The 23,603-nt window shown below is 49.5% G+C and overlaps 1 protein-coding gene across 1 annotated transcript in view; it reads right to left on the bottom strand.

Annotated features, from left to right (window-relative positions):
• The window catches only part of LOC119382356 (fat-like cadherin-related tumor suppressor homolog), a 912,235-nt gene that overhangs the window by 108,189 nt on the left and 780,443 nt on the right, over positions 1–23,603 (bottom strand). Inside the window, 1 exon segment of the mRNA XM_049412132.1 lies at positions 9,376–9,669. Within this exon segment, the coding sequence (XP_049268089.1) occupies positions 9,376–9,669 (294 nt within the window).

Raw genomic sequence — 23,603 nt, 5'->3', positions numbered from 1 at the left:
AAAACAGAAATGAAATGAAGGAGTATTGAATAGCAATATTCCTCGATTTCCCCTAGTTCCTCCACTCGCAGCCCGGACGGTAAACGCTTGCTGCCTTTCCCATTTGTACAGGAGGGCGGATTTTGTGGCCATACAATGCGCCCCCGCATTCTATCAAACAGGTGCGCTTTTTTCGCACATTGATACAATCCCACATTCGTAGTTGGTGTTCTTGGACGATGAGGGGTCTTTTCTGCATGTCGCATCTGCACTCATTGTTCTGTGTTTCTGTGTCCCACGTCCTTATCTGCCCTGCACTATCTCAGCAAAAAGGAAAGGTGAGTCGAGGCTACATTGTACCGAGAGCTGCGGAGCCCGGCAACGCCTTCGACATTGCCCGGCTGCGCCATAATCCCCGCTGGGGTGTTATAAGTGCACGTGACCACCCAAAAAAAAAATGCACTGAAAGGGCGCGATTTCGCTGCTCCTATTTGGTAGGCTATGTGTTCTGGCGCTACTGTCGCATCTTGAAAACATGGATTGGCCTGAGCTGTACTTTTTTACCACGTCGCCACACAACTTTGCCCATGTGACCAGACAATGCACTGGACACGAATAGAAACGGGGCACAACTGAATTTCCGGGAGATTTTCCTGTTACCCGTACAACCGGAAGATATGGTCAAAATCCGGAAGTCTCCCGGGTAATCCGGGAGATCTGGCAGGTATGTTATGGGGCTCTTATGAAGAGCTAGCAATATTTCAATTCCTTGCAAATCTCATAGAAAAAATCATCTCAGAAGCACTCCATATTTCACTCGACAATGAAGAAATAAGGCCGTCATGCAGTCAAGTGTTCAGGAATAACTTCTTCAGTGATTATTTTTGACACCAGCAAATAAACAGAATAGTGAATCAATAACATTGTACTTTATGAAATGACACGCAAATGCATCTATGTGGTTATCAGCACATGTTGTAGACAAATGCCGTGACGTACAATAGTGCCTCAATGCTAAAGAGTGACACCGTCTCTAATGCATTACCCTAAGAAGACTCCAATGCGAAAGCCAGGTTGTTTTTCTTCCGATTGATTGTATTAATGGGTGCAACACGACGTCACTTAGCTAGCCTCAAAAGCCAACCTCCTCCGACACTCTCTTTTTGAGGCCTCTCTGCGCTGTGACAAGATCGTTCTCACAGTGCTTCCAGACCATCGTTTGCGCATGCGCTGGGTTGCCTGAAAGATGGAGATCTGCTTTAGGTCGAGCTTCCGCGAAAGTGTCCGAGAGTGCTTTCAACCATGATATAACACACTTCGTCTTCCTTTTACAGCGAATTTTTATATGGCTAAGACATTCTGTTTGTATGTTGAAAACCCCCTATACTCTGGGACAATTTCTGTGGCAATGCAGTCAAGCCTACAGAGCCGAACCACGCCGTTTTGTCAGTGTCGCTGTGCAGCTGGAAGTAGCTCCGCAAAAAAAAAAAAAGTTTTTTGTGCGTAACCTAATTATTTAAAAATGTGCAGTTATAATTTTTAGCTGCTAATTGATAATGCCAGAAAATTATTAGTGGTATTATGTGAAATAGCGTTATATTTTAGATTTCGGGGGTTTTGTTAGTTGCCGCGTTCCCCACTGGCGTCGCATTGGCTCTCTTCCTTCACCATCACCGTTCAGAAAAAGATATGGCCTCCGCCATGCCTCCGCGTCGCCAGTGCCATCTTCCTCCGGTTGCTCGCCAATCGGCTCGCCACACAGGATATTCGAGAAGCTTGAGGACCAAAAGCTGCCGAAACAAACCAAGCAAGTGGTTGGCAACGTGTACACCCAAGTGAGACTGACGCAACCGGGACTCTCAGTCACCTCCGTGTTTCGTTCGGTTAGCCAGCTTACCGGCGTGAGCGAGCGTACTGTTGCACGGCTCAAGGTGGATGTTTTAAAGGGTACCCTGAAGTCCCCGAAGCGTAAAAGGCTTCCTTTCGCGGCTGAATCACCAGCAAAAGTTACTGGAAAGACAAGAGTGCAGCGGTACGATAGTTTTACCCTGTCTGCTCTTCGCCGGAAAGTACATCAGTACTACATTCGCAACGAGGCGCCAACGGCAAAAAAGATCCTCAGCGAGATAATTGGCGACACTGACATGGGGCTACCGAAGCAGCCGAGTGTCAGAACAGTGTGCAGGCTTCTGAATGACATTGTATTTGAATTTCGGAAGCGAAAACGTAACTGTGCACTGCTGCAAAGGGACGACATCATCGTGTGGCAGCAGAAATATCTGCAGACCATTCGAGAAATGCGAAAAGAGAAACGGTAGGTACAGTTACTGCTTCGATTTGTTGGACAGAGATATAAATGTCAACGATTTCAATTAAAACACAAATGCCACACGTAAAAACTCCGAGTAGAAAGAGTAGGAAGAGGAAATAACGATGGAAGTTCTCGTACCACTGAATATTTAGTTTTTAATTCACCCGTCCTCATACATGTTGCCGTCCATCTTGATTTGTATTTTTTTATGGCTTGCGTCTGCATCTGTGGCCCTTTGTATTTTGTCTGTTATTTTGGTTAAGCAAGCGAAGGCACAAGTACGTATCGACGTGTTCTGTCTCAATTGACCGCTCTCGTTAAAAACAGAAACCTGGCACATTTTCCCCTTGCTTTCGCAGGGCTATATACTATCTTGACAAGACTTGGGTGAATGCTGGGCACACCAAGGACGCCACTATGTCGTCACTTGAGGACGCCTTCCGCAAGGGTCTCACATATGAGCTTCGCGCACCGAGCGGCAAAGGTGGTCGGCTCATTGTCCTCCATGCTGGAAGCGAAAACGGCTTCGTGGATGGGGCATCTCTCGTTTTCCGGGCGAAAAAGAGCGTTATCAGTGACTACCACAGTGGAATGGATGGCCCACGCTTTGAGAGACGGTTCAAAGAACAACTTTTACCAAACATTGAGCCACGGAGCGTAATTGTCAAGGACAATGCTTCATACCATAGTGTTCAGCTCGAAAAGTTGCCCTCGACGTCGTTGCGCAAGGCCGAGATTCAGTCTTGGTTGACTCAAGAAGCATCCCGTCGTCTAATGACCAGTTGAAGCCCGAGCTCATTCAGCCGGTTAACCAAAACAAGCACCGTTTTTCTGGATACCGGATTGATGCCCTGGCCAAGATCGCTGGTCATGACATTGTTCGGCTTCCTCCTTACCATTGTGAATTCAACCCTATTGAAATGGTATGGAGCCAAGTCAAGGGGTATATTGCAGCCAACAACAGGTCGTTCACTCTTGCTGGAGTCGAAAAACTTCTGGACGAAGCCATTGCCCTTGTGACTCCAGAAAACTGGGCACGCAACTGCGCTCATGTGGTGCGTCTTGAAGAGGAGGCCTGGGAGCAGGATGGTGCAATTGAAAGCACGCTCGACAGTATCCTAATTACTTTGGGATCTGACTCCAGCAGCTGCAGTGACAGTAGTGTCAGTGAATTGAGTGGTATAAAGGAACTCTGATGAAGCCGGTGTGCACTGGCTCATGTGATGCTGATTGTTTGTGAGATGCTATGTATTCCTTTTTGATGCCCAACAGCTTGGAAGTATGCTCTGTCATTCTAAAAAACAGAGCGTGCAAAAAAGGACACAGGAAGGAAGTCAAGACACCACAAACGCCGACTAACAAGTGACGATGTGCACTATCCGCTTACTTGATTCTGGTTGCATGCAGCACCGAGCAATCATTTATACAGTAGAACCCCGCTGTTACGTTCCTCACTGCTGCGTTTTCCCGGTTGTTACGTCGTTTTCCGCCGGTCCCGGCATAGCTCCCATAGGATACAATGTACTGGGAACCCCGCTGTTACGTCGTAACTGTCGGACCGTTCCCGTATGATACGTCGCGAAGTGCGCCCGGAGCCGACCGAGTGACTACCAAAGAGAGCGGCCATGGTGCATTTTCACGCAGCTTGGCCTCGTTTGACCGTAATATTAGCCGCATGAGAGGCGCAAGCAACAGAATCTTTCAATTGATGCAAACAAAAGCATGGCCTTCGAGATTCAAATTGCAAAGATGGCGTCTATGACGTAACTGCTCGCGAAAGCAAGGCCTTCGAGATTGGCATTTACTATTGACAAAAGCATAGCCTCTGAGATTTGCATTGCACAAACATGGCGTGTATGACGTAATTGCTTGCGAAAGCAAGGCCTTCGAGATTGGCATTCACTTCTGCCATCGCGTTGGCGTAGACTCATCATCATCGTTATTTGTCGGAGAACGGGAGGAGTTCGAGCTGGTTGGAGCTCGCATGGTCGTGCGTGCGGTTCGCGGTCGGACTCGCCGCGCCGGTCGTGATTGCGTGTGCTTAGTTCTTTCATGCCTACAGCTGTTGGTGTTAAAAAAATCACATACGTTGATTACATTTCTGTGGATAAGGCCGTCCTAAGCTCCGCGTTTCTATCCATCGACTAGATCGCGGCTGAGCGCGCCAATTTTCGTGCTGCTCGTAAGAATTGAAATAAAATTCTGTACCACTAAATATTTTGCCGTTTTTCCTGTTTTTCGGCTCTTACGTTTCCCGTCTCTTACGTTTATTTCCTACGGTCCCTTCAAAAACGTATCAGCGGGGTTCTACTGTAGTATGTTTGTTGTCAGCCTGTGAATTAGTCTTTTGATTGTCAGTTGTGGGTGGCACTTGTGCTTCACACATAGAATGGCAGCTGAGGAGAGCAAGCAGTGCTGAGTGATGCATCACATATCCTGTTTCACCCGAAAGAAATGGTAGCAAAACTTTGATTACAACCCAAGAGACTGTAAACAGCCTTTCCAAATAGCTGTTACGGGTGAATGAACTGACAAGACTGGATGAAATATAGCTCAAGAGCTGCGAGATGGAAGTGACTTCCAGAAATGCATTGTAACTGTTTCACTCATCTGGCAAAAAATACCACCATCAGTTACACTACGTACGTGGATAATAATTAGTACCCACTTGCTCATGTTTTGTTTGTCTCTTCGACTGCACATGTTAATTGCTGAAGTAAATGGGCACGTTGAGCACAAATGCTTTTTCAAGTGCATCTTTACAGGGCCAAATGACGAGGTCTTAAGGGAATATGCGCAGTAATGTGCGCATCTTCATGAAGTTTTTACTGTACATTGTAGTCAGGTACTTCATATAAGTGCTCATGGAGTCATAAATGTTTCGTTGAAAGTACACGGCTGTCTGGCTTTGATAGATTAAGTTGGCTTGAAAGAAGGGGACACAGTATTAAAGGTTTATTCCTGTGACTGGTGTGCGTGTGTGTGTGAATTACTACTTGAGCGACTTTTAAATTTTAGCCAGCTGATTATGCAGGAAATATATAACAAAACACCTTGTTTTAGCTGCTGCAATTTTTCACGTAGCACAATTTATTGCTCCTGACAAATACTTGCCGTGTCCAGATTTAAAACTGTCTGCAACAGGCCGTGGTAGCCCTGTGTGTTCAAGGGATTTCCTTGCTGGTTCAGGAATAGTGTGTGTGAATACCGGCCACAGCCACGAAAATCCAAATTGTAATGTGGAGGGAAGAGGGATGGTGTAATTACCAGGCTGAGTATGGCTCAGAATGTTAGCGTTGGACAAAGTTAGCTAATGAAATGTGCTTTACGATGTCAGGAATCAATTATTGCTGGCGAAATGGTAGGTGGCGATTTATTTTTGAACTTTAGAACCAGCGCTAATTGTGTAGATGTTCAGAAAGCATGACATTTTACAGACATGCAGGGGTTTACATGCCTTCCTGTTCTAAGTAAGTGGCCTAACAAGTGAAACATACGATTGCTATCCTGGGGCGTACATAACCGGCGCCATGCTGTCATAAGTAAAGGGGCACGCAGCGCGTGCCGGACAGCGCAATGCGTCGATGGTGTGCGGGGAATGGAAAAGTACCCAATGGTGTGCACCCCTGCCACGTCGACGCAAGCCATTGGCCGGAGAAAGGCGCGTGCCACGCGACCCGAGCTGAGGTGAGAGACCACAGAAGAAGAGTTGGTCATTGTTCGGTGGAGTCGGCGAAGAGAAAGGTGGTGCAAGCCAGCGTCGCGCCCGCGACGGGGACTGCAGGGCCGAGTTCTGGAGGCAGTGTTGTGCATGTCCCAGGAGGGTGGCCGTCAAACTTGGTGTCTACCGAGCGAGGCGTCCCGGGCTTGCGGCAGCCTAATCACGCAGTTCTCGTGGCACCTGCGGCACTACCCCAGCTCGACGAGACGGCAACCCACCGACAATCACCGGAAAGCCACGTCGACAGTTGGATCCCATGGCGCTGAGGAGAGGCCGACAGTTAGGCCTAGCGGGGAGGGACCAGTGTTCTCGACGGAGAACGAGGCGTCGGCAACGAAGATGATCAGCGAGGCACCTGATCACCGACAACGGCCCTGAGACGTCGACAGGAGCTGCAACGACGGGACAGTGTGTCGACTTTGGAACTGGATCAAGTCATCAGACACCACGATCCATAAGAGCGTTCCATTAGTAGCGCGACTGACTGAGAGGCCATAGTGGCCAGAGTCTCGAGTTGAGAGGAGCTAGACGTATCTCGAATGTTTTTGTAGTGTTAGTGATTGTGCATTAACTCAGTAGGTTCGCACTTGTTACCTTTTGGTTGTAAATTTTGAGTGCGTGTGAGTTTTGTTTGCTGTGGTGTGTGCGATAAAGTTTGGTTTGCGGTGCCACCACGGTCTCCCGACTCTCTCTTCTCTCTCTCTCCCAACTCCATTCTGCATTGCAAGCGCTCCCGAGATGCGTGACACATGCAGTATCGTGAAAAATGACCGCACGCCCGTACGGTTTTAATGAAGGAGACAGAAACTGGCAGCGGTTGGGATTGAGCACAGGATTCGTGGGTTCTGCAGCGGTGCGAGGTCGCCGCTTTACGTTTTCTGAGCCGCATAGCGTGTGGGCAGTGGGTCACCGATGCCTTTTGATGCCAGCGTAACTCAACGCGATCCCAACAGAATTTCACTTTGCACCGCAGGACGTGCGAGCTGCTCTTTGGTATACTGCGCCCGCGCTATGTAAGCACGCTACACTAGTCATTTTTTAGCTCTGGATGAGTTTATATATCAGTGCATGCCCTCAAAACTGCAGCGCTGAAAATATTCACGTCATTTCTGGACGACACAGAATGGCACAGACAAATTAAGCACAGGAAACGAAACGCCAATATGCGTGGACGCTCGGTAATCGTGGTTCAACGCAATCAACCAAGGAGCACATGCGAAGAAATGAACTGCAGGAAATACGCATCTGTCACGCCGAAACTGAAACCGAAACAAGTTCATCGGGGACTACCTTGACGCAGTAACACAGAGCAGTTAGCTCCGCCCCCGTAGCTTTCCCTTCATTGCCACAGAAAGTTGTCCCCGAGTGTAGTGCCCTCTAGAGAGCAGTGAAAAAAAAAACACCTCATGGGCTCCCTTATGCATTTGCCTGAGACGACTCGAAGACCCCATCTGCCTGCACCTCATTGTGCTTGCGCATGCGCATGCGCATACCCTCTCCACACACCTCCTCTCCACTCACCCTCTCCCCTTCCCCTCTCCACATTCCCTCTCCCCTTCCCCTCTCCACTTTCCCTCTCCCCTCCCCTTCCCATACCCATCTCCCCTCCCCCTTTCCACTCTGAAACGCGGGCTAGACATGCCGAAATTCTCTCCTGCGCAACGCCGCGATGAGCTCGAGCGCGTCCCCTCCCCTTCTCTCTCCTCTTCTACGCTGCCCCCCTCTCGCCCGCCTGTCGACCGCGTTCCCCGCTCGCCCTGTGAGAATTAACGGCCAGGCTAGATGGAAGATACGACGCGCGTAGCGTCCCTCTTCGCGTTCCACGACGCGAGGTCAGTAGCATGCCCAACGAATGCCAACGGAACGCGATCGTGCAAGTGCTCCGGCTTCGCATCGCCTCATGGTCCCCTTTAGCGGGAGATGGTGTAATTTTTTTGCAGCACTAGTGTTGACGCCGCCGATGGTCAATTTCTGTGTTTGATGAGGCATCTAAGACTTTTGCATTAATACTGTATATTGAACGTTAACAGCCTGGCCTTACATACCAAACTGGGCTCCACCATATCACCTCTGTGCCGTGTGCTAAACAGCTTCGCCTCATAGAGAGAATGGCTCCTCGACTTTATTTTATTGCAGTTATACGGACACTCTCAACGGGTTTTTGCCATCGCCGTCGCCAACAGCTGTATTCCCTTAAACCAGCGTTTTGTTGAGTTACGCGAGTTAGCTGCTAGCCTTACTTCGTATAAAAATACAATTTGTTGGTATCGCATCTACTGCTTCACCCTTAAAATTTTTTTTAGCCATCAGCTATTGACCCTGGAAAGTGAGGGGCGGACGTGTAACATGGTGCTTCACAGAGGGCCTTCCGGTGCCGTCAGCAATGGGCCCACTACAGACAGCTGTGCATGTTAAAAGCAAACTGCGGCTGCTCCAACCAGGGGGCATTGCTTTTATTAATGAGATGACATTTCTAAAAAAGCAAGCAAAAATTCGAATTGGGATCCTAGCACTCACAAGCTCCAAAGGGCAGGGCCTTTTAGGAGATATTTATCGCAAGAGTGGTTACGAACCCAGATGCGCTGGTGAAAGGAATTACGAAAAGCTCTTCTGGATAAAGATCCATAGCTAAAGTGTATTTGAGGAAAAGTGTCAACGCGTTCCCACTGTTCACGTGCTCTTCCATGCATGGATGCGAAGCACGGAAAATTCGATATTGTTCCATTATTGGTAGCATTCCCAAATTTCACTCCGCGATGTCCTGAAACAGAAGTGACAGACGTAATAGCGGCACGCGCGTGGTTATTAATGAACATTGCTTTAATTATGTGCCATGCGATGCTTCAAATGAGCCACCCACAGTGTCTCTGGAACGTCCAGCGATGAATAGCTGCCACACTTTCTCGCTACCGATTGGCCTAGACGTCACGAGCCTCTGCAGAGAGCGCGTTTTGCCATCGAGCTGACTTGCACCACAGAAGCAACAGAAGCTGCGTCGGCATGGTGCATGGCATCGTGGCTCACTCGGGATGCATGCGTGAGCACTGTTGTTTATTTAGCGGAATAATTCCTGGTCCGTGGTTGTGGCTTTGGCAGCCTCAAGATCAAGCTGCACATGTTTTGATGCCCCCAAACCAGAGACTCTTTCCATCAGTATATTATCAGGATGATGCAGGAGTGGAGGGAGATGGTAGCTTGAAGGAAAGAAAGAAAAGTCGGGCACGCAGCTTCCCAATAGGGCTCCCCCTTTTTTTTTAAAGGCTGCTAGACACCAAACCACTTAGATCTAGCAATTACTCAAGTTAGACTGGCAATCACCACTCATGCTTTGAACAACTCCCTATCAATGAGACTGAAGAGACACCTTTGGCCTGATGTTGGCTGTAGCCAGAACATAATTCTTGGCAGTCGCAGTGTTGCTGCACTGGTGGTTAGCACGATGGTGGCGACAGCACTGCCGACAGCAGCACACAAATGCCAGCAGCAGGAGAAGCAGGAGCAGTACAGCAGCGCCCCCTAAGGGCCAGGCAAGAGGCAGGCCTTCGAAAGCACACAAGCCTTCGTCCAGGCAGCCACACTGGAAGCCATTGGCCAGCTCCACACAGCTCTCCCCCGATTCGCACGCTGCACATGCCTCGACCAGCTCACAACGGTTGCCCTGTTGGGAAGAGAGTGGACCGTCCAAAGACACATTTTACTACAGGTCTAAAACAGTAAAATATGCCTGGCAATGCCACTGAGGGGCATCATCCGGAGACGTATGCAGAATCCATCTTCAGGAGCGATGCGGGCAAACAAAAGCAGCTATTCAGTTTACAAATTTAAAACAGCAGTAACTGGCATGCACTTTCACTGGTTCCAGTGAAAACATTTTGCGGTACCTTTCCGCACATTATGGCCCACTTATTGACAGCCAAAAAGAGGAAGATGGACATGGAGTGTCGCTGGAGTGAGGCCTTGCACCGCTCCACATGTTTAATATTCTTGCAGTGAAATTAACTTCCTAGACTACCTACTGAAACAGGAAAATTAAGGATAATGCTCTACAGAAATCCAACAGTAGCTAGATTACAGTAGTTATCACCTGCAAGACTGCTAACATTTGTCAGACAGGTGAGGCATATAAGAAGGATCTGTGGCGATTCCCCACTTAAAGGGACCCTCTAACACTTTTCCTGACCTCATTGTTTTACAGTTTTTACTTTCGGGTTGCGTAGACTGGAGGCTGAAGAGATTAGTGCAGCAAGAACGGCAGCGGTAGGGGCACGTAGTCCGAAGTTATTCAGCCTAGAAAACTCAAAATACAATAAAATGGAGGCCTACCCTCAACTCGATTTTCGCGGGGTCACCTGACCACGTTTCACTCGCTCTGTGACGTCGGATGGCGCCCCAATGAAATGAACTGAAAGATCCTACGTACGGGAAGCTTGCATACAATGTTGGCCGTTCTAACCAACGTATTGATGACGCCGTTGCGATAGTAACAAACAATGTGGTGCATTAAGAGTGAACTGCGCGTGCGAAACGAGGCAGATTGTGAACGCCTCTACATTTTTTCTAGTTTTAGTCGTGTTTCTTGTTGCGACGGCGTCTATATCAACGCTCTCACTTTTTTTTTCCATTCAGTTTCTACAAACAACGGCGCCTGGAGCGTCCCGAGCGCGTTTCCCTCCAGCGCCGTGGCGTTCGGCGCATCCTTTGCCGGGCGCTGCAGTTTTAAAGCTGAAATGTCTAAGATCGTCTGTCTAGTTGGTGTTCAGTGAAAAAAGCATGCTCAAGAAAAACTAAACCCAATAATAACCCCTTTTGTGATGCAACGCCGCTATTACTTCTAACGTTACATTTATCCAATCACAGGCCAGCGCCCATCTTCGTCATTTCCGCCTGCAATAGTTCTGGCGAGCGCCACTACGAGTTGATGCGGTCAGCAGCGATGTAGGCGCTTCAAAAAAAGTGTTGGAGGGCCCCTTTAAGCAACCTAAAGGAAACGTTAGTTGAAAGAAATTACCCGCAGCACAACGCTCTAAACAAGGTCTACAACGAAGCATGTAAATTATATAGAAAATCAACACTACCTACAAGACCCCCCGTAGTATAGCCCAACCAGCCGCGAGCTTTTATAACCAAATATACTCAAATGCGCTCCCAAACATAAATAATATCCTCCGCAAGTATTATCGAATAATAGGAAGCAACATGTGCCTTGGTGCATGCAAAAGTAAACCCTCCTTCTACTGCCCACATAATGCCTTGTTCTCGTCCAAGATGTAACACTTCCAAGCACCTTCAAGATGACATTATATTTAAAAGCACCAGAAGTAATTACGTCCATCATATAAAATCTAGTTTTATCTGCACTAGTTCAAACGATATCTACATGATCAAATGTTCATAGTGTCACAAACAGTACATTGGCGGAACAGGACAGCCTGTTAATGTTAAACAGGCATCGCACACATATGGCAAAGAAATTACCGAAAGCAGTGGCACAACATTTTAATGAAGCAGGTCACAACTTGGATGACCTCAAACTTTACGTACTTCAGTCAAAATTCCGGTCTCCAAGAGACCAAAAATATAAAGAGTCATACCTTATTCACAAGTTTAATAGGCTCCATCCAACAAATGTTTCAATGGGCGCTCTTGAATCCATCAGATATGATATACATACACAACGAAAACCAGTGAGAATTAAGCCTTTCTTCTAGACATTTCTAATCATGCTTTTCACCGTGAAATTATCACTGTCAGAAAGATCGGTGAGTCGGCATATGATTTTAGCAGTGTGGTTTTCAGGGCCGGTTGGTACCAATGACAAAGTGAAGGGTTCCAGCATGTTACGACACTAGCACAAGCTTTTCTTATCTTGTGCTCGCGTTGTAATGTGCCCCTCAATACGGTGAAATGCCTAACTCCCTCCCTGCCTTTCGGCATTAACCCCCCAACCACCCCACCCTTCCTTTTTTTTTCATGGACTATTTCCTTTTGAAAAACTCACCCAATTCGGCTCCAGCCCCGTTTCTGCAATTGCCCCCTGCTTTTTTTTGGTACGGTGGAGAGACATGCACACGCTAAGGAAAACAGTTGCAGCCTTGAAGAGAACGAAATGAAGAAAGGCCTTGCGGAAGACAAGTCCGCTTGCCGAAATGTCGGCTTCACCCCGTGTTCACAGTTTTTGACAGCCTCGTTTAGTGGGGTCTGAGAGATATTGCCGCTCTCGGAACACACGGAGACAGTTCACGCGGTCACCGTGCAACAACACGTGTAAGTTTATTAAAATTTTACATATGGCGAGCTCGTCGGCTGAATCTAATACACAACTAGCACCACGCTAAGTAAGCTTACACAATGACAATGCAATACACAAAACAACATAAGACATACAATGCACCGCAAATGCGACATTGCCGACTCACCACGAGGGGCCCACGGGAAACGAGCCGCGGTATCGTCCCCCACGAACCCACCGCGGGAGACGTCCATCCACGCACGCCGCCAAACCCAAAGAGACTCCTTGCTTTTCCTGCACGCCGGCCTAACTTTTCCCGCAAGCGGCGCTGCTGGCGCCACCGCGCTAAGCCTACATCGCGCAAGCGTAGCGCCACTCTTGCTCGGTGGCTTTTAAACCCAACTGCAGCCTATCCGCGAGACGTGCATGTGCCATGAGGCACAAACGGCTTTACAGGGGGTGATAGTGCCCCTACAGAAATTTGTAGGCCGTTACAGTTGAAAACTACAACAACTTCAGCACAGACAGTTGAGGCTGAGAGTACAGTAGAATCGGGAGTTCTGCCAAACGGTTTATGCAAAGAAATGCATAATTTGTGGTGCAGGGCCTTTTGAAGGGTATTCCCAGGGGAGCATTTTTCTCAGGCAATATGGGAGAATGACGTCAGCTGACGGGGACAATTCCCTGTAGATCAACTCATGTAACAACGTGCAAAAGTGGAACGGCCGATGAGAGAGACAGAGTGTGAAGAGCGCTGTCTCTTTCCTCATCCTTTCCACTTTTGTCTTCTGTTACATGAGTTGCAATGAACCCAGCAAGCAACCATCCCCGCAGATGTCTCACATGGGTGAGGCGACCGCCTACTCTGGTGGCTTGTACTCCCGACATGACGTTTCACCAGTTGCTGACAACGCGAGCCCATGGAAAACGGATAAGCATGGAAATAGGCTTTCGAGACGTGCACTGCTGCCTTTCTCAGAATGCACATCCTAGTCTCGTTCAGACCTTTTACCTAAGAAATGCAAATGCTGCTACGCCAAAGGGTTAGGTTGCCAGCAGCACTTCACGTGCTTCTGTTGTTCCAAAGCAGACTCAACAAAAGAGCCATTCTTGATGAGCTCCTTGAAAGTGGCTATTCTTTTTCACTGCTGACGAAATTGTATACAGCCTTTCGAACCTGTCAACTGTGGTTGTTATTAGTGATGCCTTAATGATATAGTCGGGTAACAGGAATTGAAATGGAGCACCTTCTGATCTTGGTCGGCTTTCTGTTATTTTTTTAGAAACAGGCATAGAAGAGATCAGGCCTCTTGGTGTTTGATAGTGATCTGTATGAGCGTTCTATTAAATTTTCAGGGTGCAAGGTACAGGGGTTATTAATATAAAAATAATATGACACACAGATCTGCGTGTGCGAACCATGTGCTAGCAGAACAGCCGTCACTTGCCAGCACTTCGCAGCAGCCCTATCAGTCAGACCTGGACTCCTAACCTGTGTTTTGCGTTGAGTTGTGACTGTGCTAGGTTTCAGTCCAGTGGGAGCAGAGACCAGTTCTTTGTCTGGCATGTTTATTGCATCAGAGCGCCATCACATGCAACAATGATGATGATGATATGTGGGTTTTAGTGGCGCAAGGACCATGTTTGGCCAAAGAGCGCCATGAGAGATAATGGAAAGGTAGCAGTGATCAGTGATTTACGATGACAGGTAAACAATGATCAGGTATGTTAAGTGGCTGTATATGGGCCTAAAATTCTGCCCACTAAAGGTGCATAAAACATGTAAGTAGAAAACCACGAGGGTGGCATGAAATGTGTGTAGTGAGAATGAATGGCAAGTGGTCGTGGTAATAAAACTATGGGGATATGGCATTAGCATGAATGCCTCGTCAACGACCTTGAGTCGAAGGGCCGTGAGGCAGGTGCCTTTTTCAATGTAGCCCCCACAGCAGCAACCTCTGTTAAGAGGTCGTGCTACGGTTCACCGGGAAATATGATGTAAAAACTATGCACACCCTTTAATAGCGCTAACAATGATTCATATTTAAAAAGTGGATCCCTGCCGATGAACGTAATAGAATGCAGTGTAAATTGCTGTCGGCAGGGTAATGGAAAGTGCTTTTTTCTGATAGCGTGTATTTCATTGTATTGGATCAGGATGTGAGGCATGGTCAGTGGTTCTCCACATCTCTCACACCTAGGTGTATCACCACCGGACATAAGGTAAGCATGTGTGCTGTGTGGTGGCCAGTTTTCAAGATTCGGCTTTGTAGGTTATTGTGTGTATAAAGAGGTTTATTAGCGGCGACGATACTCAACAGCGACAGTCAAGGCGGGGCCGACTCTAAGCGCGAGTTGCGTTCTCTTCGAAAAGAGCCGAAGAGGGCGACCCACTAGGAGGTGTTCGAGAGGACGACCCATTACCAGGTTGGATCGCTTCGCTACAATTACCCCGGGTACAAAAAGGGAGCCGCCTGGCGACCTAGCAACTTGTCACTATGAGGGGGTCGTGGTAGGGCTTCAGGCGCTCCACGTTGACAATGTCGCGCCCTCGACGGCGCATGTCCGAAGATGGTTCTATGGGTTCGATCAGGTAGTTGACCGGGGATGTGCGTTCGACGATACGGTAGGGGCCTTCGTATTTCGGCAGTAGTTTTGAAGAGAGGCCGGTTGCAGTGGAAGGGACCGAGAGCCATACGAGCGCTCCGGGGAGGAACGTGGACTCAGAAGTGGTGGTGCCACCGCGAACGCTCTTCTGCCGCTCTTGTTCGTGCGTTGTAAAGGCCTTTGCAAGCTCGCGACACTCTTCAGCAAGCCTGGCTGTGTCAGAAATAGGCGCACAATCAGATGGATCCGGCTTGTAGGGAAGGATTGTGTCGATTGTGTGCGACGGGTGCCTGCCATACAATAAGAAAAAGGGTGAGAAACCAGTAGTGCTCTGAGGGGCGGTATTGTAAGCGTACGTAACGAAGGGCAGAATAGCATCCCAATTTGTGTGGTCGGCGGCGACGTACATCGAGAGCATGTCGCCGAGCGTGCGGTTAAAGCGTTCGGTGAGGCCATTCGTCTGCGGATGGTAAGCAGTAGTTTTACGGTGAACAACGTTGCACTCTTTGAGAATGGCCTCGACGACTTCCGACAAGAAGACACGGCCTCGATCACTGAGCAGCTCCTGGGGTGGACCGTGACGCAGCATGAATCGGTGTAGCAGGAAGGAGGCCACATCGCGCGCTGTAGCCGCAGGGAGGGCGGCAGTTTCAGCGTATCGCGTGAGGTAGTCTACAGCGACGATGGCCCAGCGGTTACCAGCGGACGTCAGAGGAAGTGGCCCGTACAAATCGATGCCAACGCGCCCAAACGGCCGGTCAGGGCAAGGTAGAGGTTGCAGACCTGCCGGCGCCAGGTGCGTTGAAGATTTGCGGCGCTGACAATCGATGCAGAAGCGAACAAACTTCTGCACGTAGCGGTACATTCCTCGCCAAAAGTACCGTTGGCGAATGCGGTGGTAGGTTTTCAATACCCCAGAGTGTGCACACTGCGGATCAGCGTAGAACGACTCGCATATGTGAGAACGCAGACTGCGGGGTATTACTAGTAGCCACTGGCGACCGTCGCCGTCGTAATTCCGTCGGCGGAGGAGGTCGTCGCGAACGGCGAAATGGTGGGCTTGACGACGCAATGCGCGAGAGGATGGGGTGGCCGATGGATCGGTCAGCAAATGTATCAGTGAGGCAATCCATTGATCCTTGCGTTGTTCGGTAGCCATGGTGTGAACGTCGATTGAAGCTACAGCTATGTGAGACACTGAGCTGTGGGAATTGTCGTCAGGCAAGGGAGAGCGGGACAGGGCGTCGGCGTCAGCATGCCGGCGTCCGTTGCGGTACAGCACACGGATGTCGTAGTCTTGCAGGCGAAGTGCCCACCGGGCGAGACGGCCTGAGGGATCCTTCAAGGACGACAACCAGCATAGTGCATGATGGTCAGTGACGACATCAAATGGGCGACCATACAAATAAGGTCGGAACTTCGTAAGGGCCCAAATGATTGCCAGGCATTCTTTCTCCGTAACGGTATAGTTGGTCTCAGCTTTAGTAAGCGTACGACTTGCATATGCCACGACGTATTCCGGGTACCCAGGTTTGCGCTGCGCAAGGACAGCGCCGAGGCCAACACCGCTGGCGTCCGTGTGTACTTCTGTAGGGGCCGTAGGGTCGTAGTGGCGTAGTATCGGAGGAGACGTCAACAAACTACGGAGCTTTGCGAAAGCGTCATCGCACTCTGACGACCACGAATTGAGGGGCCCGTTGCTGCCAAGGAGCTTCGTCAGCGGCGATATAATAGTCGCGAAGTTGCGGATGAAGCGCCGAAAGTAGGAGCATAGTCCTACGAAACTGCGCAGTTCTTTGACCGACGTAGGTTTGGGGAACTCTGACACGGCCCGAAGCTTGGCTGGATCGGGGAGAATTCCGTCCTTGGACACGACGTAGCCCAGTATTGTCAGCTGCCGTGCTGCAAATCGGCACTTCTTTAGATTCAGTTGTAGCCCGGCGTCGCTCAAACGCGTCAACACATCCCGTAGGCGTTGAAGATGCGTGGGGAAGTCCGGGGCAAAAACTACCACGTCGTCGAGGTAACACAGGCACGTGTGCCATTTCAAGTTGCGCAGAACGGTATCCATCATGCGCTCAAAGGTCGCGGGCGCATTACACAGCCCAAACGGCATGACGTTGAATTCGTACAAGCCATCCGGCGTGACAAAGGCTGTCTTCGGTCTAGCGTCATCAGCCATTGGGACTTGCCAGTAGCCTGCGCGCAAATCAAGCGATGAAGAGAATTCTGCTCCTTGCAGGCTGTCAATGGCGTCGTCTATTCGAGGTAGGGGATAAGTGTCCTTACGGGTGATCTTATTTAGTCGTCGGTAGTCCACACAGAACCGCACAGAGCCGTCCTTCTTCGCAACAAGAACGACAGGAGACGCCCACGGACTGTTTGAGGGTCGAATAACGTCGCGGCGAAGCATGTCGTCGACTTGCTCGTTAATTACACGACGCTCTGCTGGAGATACGCGATATGGACGTTGCCGCAGTGGTGGTTGAGCGCCAGTGTCGATGCAATGGGTGACAGCAGACGTGCGGCCGAGAGGAGTTTGCGCGACATCGAACGAAGAACGAAATTCTTCCAACAGGCATAGAAGCTGGGAACGCTCGACCGGCGTAAGGTTGTCAGCAATCGAGGAACGAAATACATCAGCGGATGACGAATCAGATGTGGAAACAGCACTGAGCGTACGGGAGCTGGCGCAGTGCGTGTCACCCGGTGCGTCCATAAGTTGTGCGTCTTCGAGGGGTTCCACTCTGCCGAGACATTCCCCTCGCACCAACGTAACCATGAACGGGGATGGGTTGGTCACAAAAATATCCGTGTCGCCCTGAGTGATTTCCACGGTCGCAAATGGCACCAGCAAGCCTTTCCTAGTGAAAACGCGGTCACATGGAGAAAGAAGTGCAACGGCGTCGCAAAGACCGGTGCAATAGACTGACACAGCCGTTGACGAATTCGCAGGAACTGTGATGTCGTCCTTGGTCGCAGCCGATGAACTGTCTGCCAGCGTCAAATGTGAGAATGGTGAGAGCTCCAATTCGGCTGGTGCGCAACGAATGACGGCGTCGTGGCGGGCGAGAAAATCCCATCCCAGGATGACGTCGTGAGAGCATGAAGAAATTATGATGAATTCGACGGCGTACAGAGCGTCCTGAATGATGACACGGGCTGTGCATACCGCCGTCGGGTGAATACTTTGGGTGCTGGCTGTACGGAGGGAGAGCCCGGAAAGCGGCGTCGTCACTTTTCGTAGCAGGCGGCTTAGTTTAGCATCCATAACAGATACGGCGGCTCCAGTATCGATAAGGGCAGATGCGCGAACACCGTCCACAAAAACGTCTATCACGTTCGATGGTCTTCGCTGAGGGCTTTCGCAGTTCGATAGCGTCGCAGCCCTTGCCTCGTGGACTGCGACGACTAGTTTTCCTGGTCGCGCGGGACCGAACGTGGCCGCATCGGTGACAGCGAGCGGCGTCGTGGTGACGGTGAACGGCGGGTAGATGCAGCTGGGCGAAACGGCGGCGACGGAGGCGGAGGTGGGCCTGGAGCTTACGAACGGCAGGTCGGCCGAAGACGTTGATAATGGCGGTCTTGAAGTCGGACCACGTCGTAAAATCGGATGCGTGGTTGTTGTACCACAGGCCCGCCACACCCGCGACGTAGAAAACCAGGTTAGTCAATTTTCCGGCCTCGTCCCATTTATTGGGGACACTCACGCGCTCGTAAATGGCGAGCCAGTCCTCCACGTCGGTACCATCGGCGCCAGTGAAGACTGGAGGGTCGCGAATACGAGGGACACCGGGACATGTCGGTGCAGGCGGGGTCGTTTGCTGGGAGGCGTCTTGAGACATGGTAGGCGGCAGGGTACGGGATCGAAGAGCCAGGGGCATCGAACGAGGGCCGAAGTTGTTGTGAAGGCTCAGCACTCTCCACCAAAATATAAAGAGGTTTATTAGCGGCGACGATACTCAACAGCGACAGTCAAGGCGGGGCCGACTCTAAGCGCGAGTTGCGTTCTCTTCGAAAAGAGCCGAAGAGGGCGATCCACTAGGAGGTGTTCGAGAGGACGACCCATTACCAGGTTGGATCGCTTCGCTACATGTGTTTCACCATCCCATGAGCACTGGCCTCAAGTGTTTCCCTTAGAAAGGGATTGAGGCTCATCACAGGGACAGGTATGGATGTAAAGGAGGACGGATGCAGCTAGCGGGTCAGCCAACACATTTCCTTCGATTTCATGTCACCTAGCATACTACAACATGTTGTTCAGATGCGCAAATTGTGCATAGTAGTGAGTAGGGTGAATCGATGACAGGATTTTTGCGTGTTTTTTTTTTTAAAGCTTTTGCAATGCTTAAGAAATCCGTGTATATAACTCTGTGGTGTAACTTCAATTCTTTAATGTGTTTAACAGCCGCCACTATTGCATAAGCCTCTGCTGTGAAAATGCTTGCGTTGGGGCGGAGAACACCGGCATCCGAAAAGAATGGACCGACTGCTGCGTAGGACACATCAGCACGAGACTTTGAAGCATTAGTGAAAAATTCAGAAGTGTATTTGTGCTGCAGTTTTCGGAAGTACATATGTATGTGTGCAATAGGCACGTGCTTCGTAACTTCTACGAAAGATACATCCCAGTCTATAAGCTGCCAATACCATGGGGACAGCTCTACAGCGGGAGCTATCACACAGTGTTCAAGGAGTGGGACTCCCATTTCTACAGCAAGACCTCGTACACGTACTGAGTAGGACGCAGGATGGCAATGAAACGGGGGGAGCTAGATTTATAGCACTGCATGTTGGTTGTTCACTGTTTGCATTGGCTTTCAGGAAATATACGAAGGAAATGTAGCATCTCTGCCAATCAAGGGACCACTCATTTGATCTCCCGTAAGGGCTTTCTACGGGGCTTGTCCGAAAGGCACCTGTAGAAAGTCATTGAATGGCTAGATGGTGGATGGGGTCTAGCATTTTCAATGAGCTCGGTGCAGCAGACTATGGCCCCATGGTCCAGGTGTGAGCATATGAGACTTGTACAGATTCATGAGACATTTGCTATCACTGCCTCATGATGTACGCGACAAAACCTTCATGATATTCATAGTTTTCATGCGCCTGTTTTTCAGGTATTTTATGCATTGTACAAAGGATAGTTTCGTGTCTCAAGTTCAACTCAAGAAGCTGTTTTTACAGAAAGCGGATGACCCTGTAGATATATCTGGATTGAGGTGCAGGCCTCTCTTCCGAGGAAAAAGGATGCAAGTGCTCTTTTGTAGATTAAAGCTGAACCCATTTTCACCGGCCCATTTAGAGAGCTTATTATGACCAAGCTGAATGTGCTGTTTGCATATTGTAAGATTGCAGGATTGAAATCCAATCTGTACATCATCAACGTAAGTTGAATAGATATGCAAGGAATTCCTTTTCATAATAACAGTCTTTGGTTTGGTGAGCATGATGTATTGCGCCACTCTGGGTTGGTTCCCCCCTTGAGGCTTAACCCTTAAAGCGACAATGCAATGGCCTGACAGTATTTTTCGTTTACTCTGCACTTGATGTACAGTGTTGTGAAGAAGACTTTGCTAGCATGGCATCAAATGATGGTTGTAAAATTTCAGGTTCAACAAAATTAGGTTTTGTTTATCACTGAAATAAATCTTTTTCGTACTAATGCATTGTTTTAGAAGAGCTATAAGGTGGGCATCATCTTGGTGTTGATTCATCTTCAAAGGTGCGCTTAGTGAACACAAACGACACAAAAGAAAAAGTACAGGACATTGCGCTCGTTGCCTTATGTCCTGTACTTTTTCGTTTGTGTCGTTTGTGTTCACTAAGCGCACCTTTGAAGAAGTATTGTTTTAACATTCTTGTGGCACTTCCATGTAAAAATATCCTTCGGCGATGTTACCTCGCATAAAAGGTCAGATTTAAGTTTAACTCTCTGTATCGCGCCCAATAGGGAACCCAAGCTCAAGTTTGCGGCGCGACGACAGCGCCACGCCAGCCGCGCTGCGGCTCTGTCGGAAAACTCTGAACCTTCGCGCGGCCGACTCAGCCCCTTTCACGGTAGCGGTAGCGCACGTGCGCTCGCGTTCTTCTCTCGGTGTGGGTAACTGTGGGGCCGTCAGCTCGGCACGTTGAACCGAGAGGCTTGCTGTGCGAAGCTGCGCATTTCCGCGATGGCAGAAGCCACCCCGCGGAAGCGCGAGCGTGGTCCGAAGTATTGCGGTTTAGCGGCCAGCCACAACAGTGCAGACAACACCAAGGCACGCGATTTACGTGTGAAACTGTATTGTTTCGTGTCGCACGAGAAATACAGGCGGCAAGCGTGGATAGCTGACAGCGCTGTCTCGCCTTCTATTTTGGTTGTCTGAGTTCATCGCTTTCGTTCGTTTCGACTACCTGAATCGGTAAGTAACGCGGCGCATGCACGCAGCGACTACAGTAATGATTACACGCTGTCTTCTCGCATTGTGAAAGTCCAGTTACGGTTGTAGATGAAACAACTTTGTGTTTTGATTCCCCGTGTTCGTGAGACCTACCCGTCGTTGTTGAACGTTCACACTCGCGTTATACCGTTAGCGTTGCGCGGTTGGTTGAATTCAACTTAACTCGGCACATTGTCAGAAGTTCGGCGCCTGCAATTCACGCGTCGGGAAGGCTGCTTTATCACGCCGGAACGGACGTCCGTGCATTTTCAGCAAGCTTTGACATCGTTCTGCAGGTTTGCTTTGTTTTTGTCACTTTATTAGTGCGATATATATTTAAGCCACTAAATACAACTGGCACTTAATACATGCTCTGCAATTGCAACCTTGAAGTAACCTTCTGACTTCGTGCGATTTTGTAGCCGCGTTCGCGCAGCAGGTTTTATACGCCTGTCAAGTCGATATCATAAAAAGAGACTGCAAGCATGACACGAGAGCCGAAAAAACGAGGCAAGCAGTTCATCTTGCTTCACAGTGGTGAAAGCTCAGCTAGCTGCCTCGCGTCTTAATCGGCGGGTGATTCTCCAGCGGCACGGAGGACTTGACTCTAACCTTCTCAGGAAACAGGGCCATGGCCGTGTAATTTCTTTTTTTCGCACGCCGCACACGTTTGTTCACGAAAGCACACGGCTGCTACTGTAAAGCATGCCATATCAAAACAACAATCATATGATTCGTAGTTCACACCGCAGAACATCGATAGCGTGTACGGCTTCATTTCGGGGTGCATGTGAACCATTATTCATCTTTAACATGACAGAATGAGACTTACCTCGAGGTATACGTCCTACACGGTGTAATCGTGACTTGGGAAATGCATTTCGCTTTGAGTCGGGCGTCGTTGTCGTCGATCGTCTGCTCTTCACCGTTAAGGTGATTGACGAGCCCTTCTCCTTTTATCAAGTTCGCTTTTCGGAAGTGCCAGTCAAGCTTGAAGATCCTTTTGAAGCCGCACTGCACGCGGTACATTGTGAGACGCCGCAAGCGCACCGCGAGAGCTCTGCACGTGCACGGAAGCGAGCGGCAACGCGGTGGAGAGAAGGGAAAACGCTCGCTACTGACACCCCAGTTTCTCTTTTTCTGCCAGAGATGGCGCTGCCTGTCAAGAGCAGCAGCACCGCTAAGCGTTGCTTGGGAAGCCTATAGAGCATTGATAGCTCGCTATCAATGGTTTGAATCGCTGCTTTCGAGGCCTTCTGCGTCGCTCACGGACACAATGCGCCATTCGACGAGAAGGAGAACAAGTGTACTTTTCTTTTCTATGTACTTTGTTTTTTCCAAAGTGGCCTTGATGTTTGCACGTGCTCTCAAGTTTCGCGATCGTCCAAGTGGTGAGCAAAAATGGCAGCCTCCGCACGCACTGTGCACGCTTCGAAAAATCATGGATCTCGTGATTCCAGTGCATCTGGCGCTGAATTTATCGATGGATCGAGCAACAGCGAATTTCAGGGCGGTGCCTTTTTGTTGGACTTTGAGTCTGAGAGCGATGACTACAACGCAAACCAGCCCGGAACATTGGTGGCTGCAGCCTGGTTAGTTTTGTTTCCTGCTTCGGCGCGTCTGTTTTCACGTGGGGTGGCTTACTTGTGTGCTCAATGTTATTTATCTCGTTGACAGAGTATCCACATCATTTGGACAGCACTCACTGCCACCTGCGCAGCAGAGTAACGTTCCACTAAGCAAGGGAACCGGGCATTCATTTAGGGATGCAGCTCAGCAGTGCTCCTCGCCAATTTCATAGAGCACTGGATGTGTTCCGACTTTCTTTACAGTTGAGGTATTTACCAAGGTCTGTGAAAACACCAACAAGTACACCCTGGTCCATGATCCTGGACAAACCAACACACAGTGGCGAGTCCTGGAAGGCATAGAGTTTCATATAGATACACTAGAGGGAACTCTGCCGCTAGTGTCTATGGGAGATGCAATGCATGGCGCTTCAGCCAGCATGGGAACGATGGGTAGTACACGGATTTGTCTAAACTTTGTTCTTTCGGCTCCGTTTGGCTCCGCGTCGCCTGCATCCGCTTGTCGCAGAACGAAGTTCAGCAAAAGTCAGCAGTTCCACTTCACCACTTTAACCTTTTTTAGGCTCACCAATTCAAATCTGGTCACGAAGTTCACAACGATCCATTCTTTTATCCGAAAGAAAACCAAAACACAGCAGTAAACAAAGCCACAAGTGCGTTCGAAGCCCACAAGTACGAAGACTAGGCAAATCCGTGTACTACCCATCATTCCCATGGTGGCTGAACGATCGCAGTGCCAGAGTCC

This window comes from Rhipicephalus sanguineus, chromosome 2 (genome assembly GCF_013339695.2).
Source record: "Rhipicephalus sanguineus isolate Rsan-2018 chromosome 2, BIME_Rsan_1.4, whole genome shotgun sequence".
Classification (NCBI taxonomy): Eukaryota; Metazoa; Arthropoda; class Arachnida; order Ixodida; family Ixodidae; genus Rhipicephalus; species Rhipicephalus sanguineus.
This window is presented reverse-complemented; position numbering and strand designations above follow the sequence as displayed.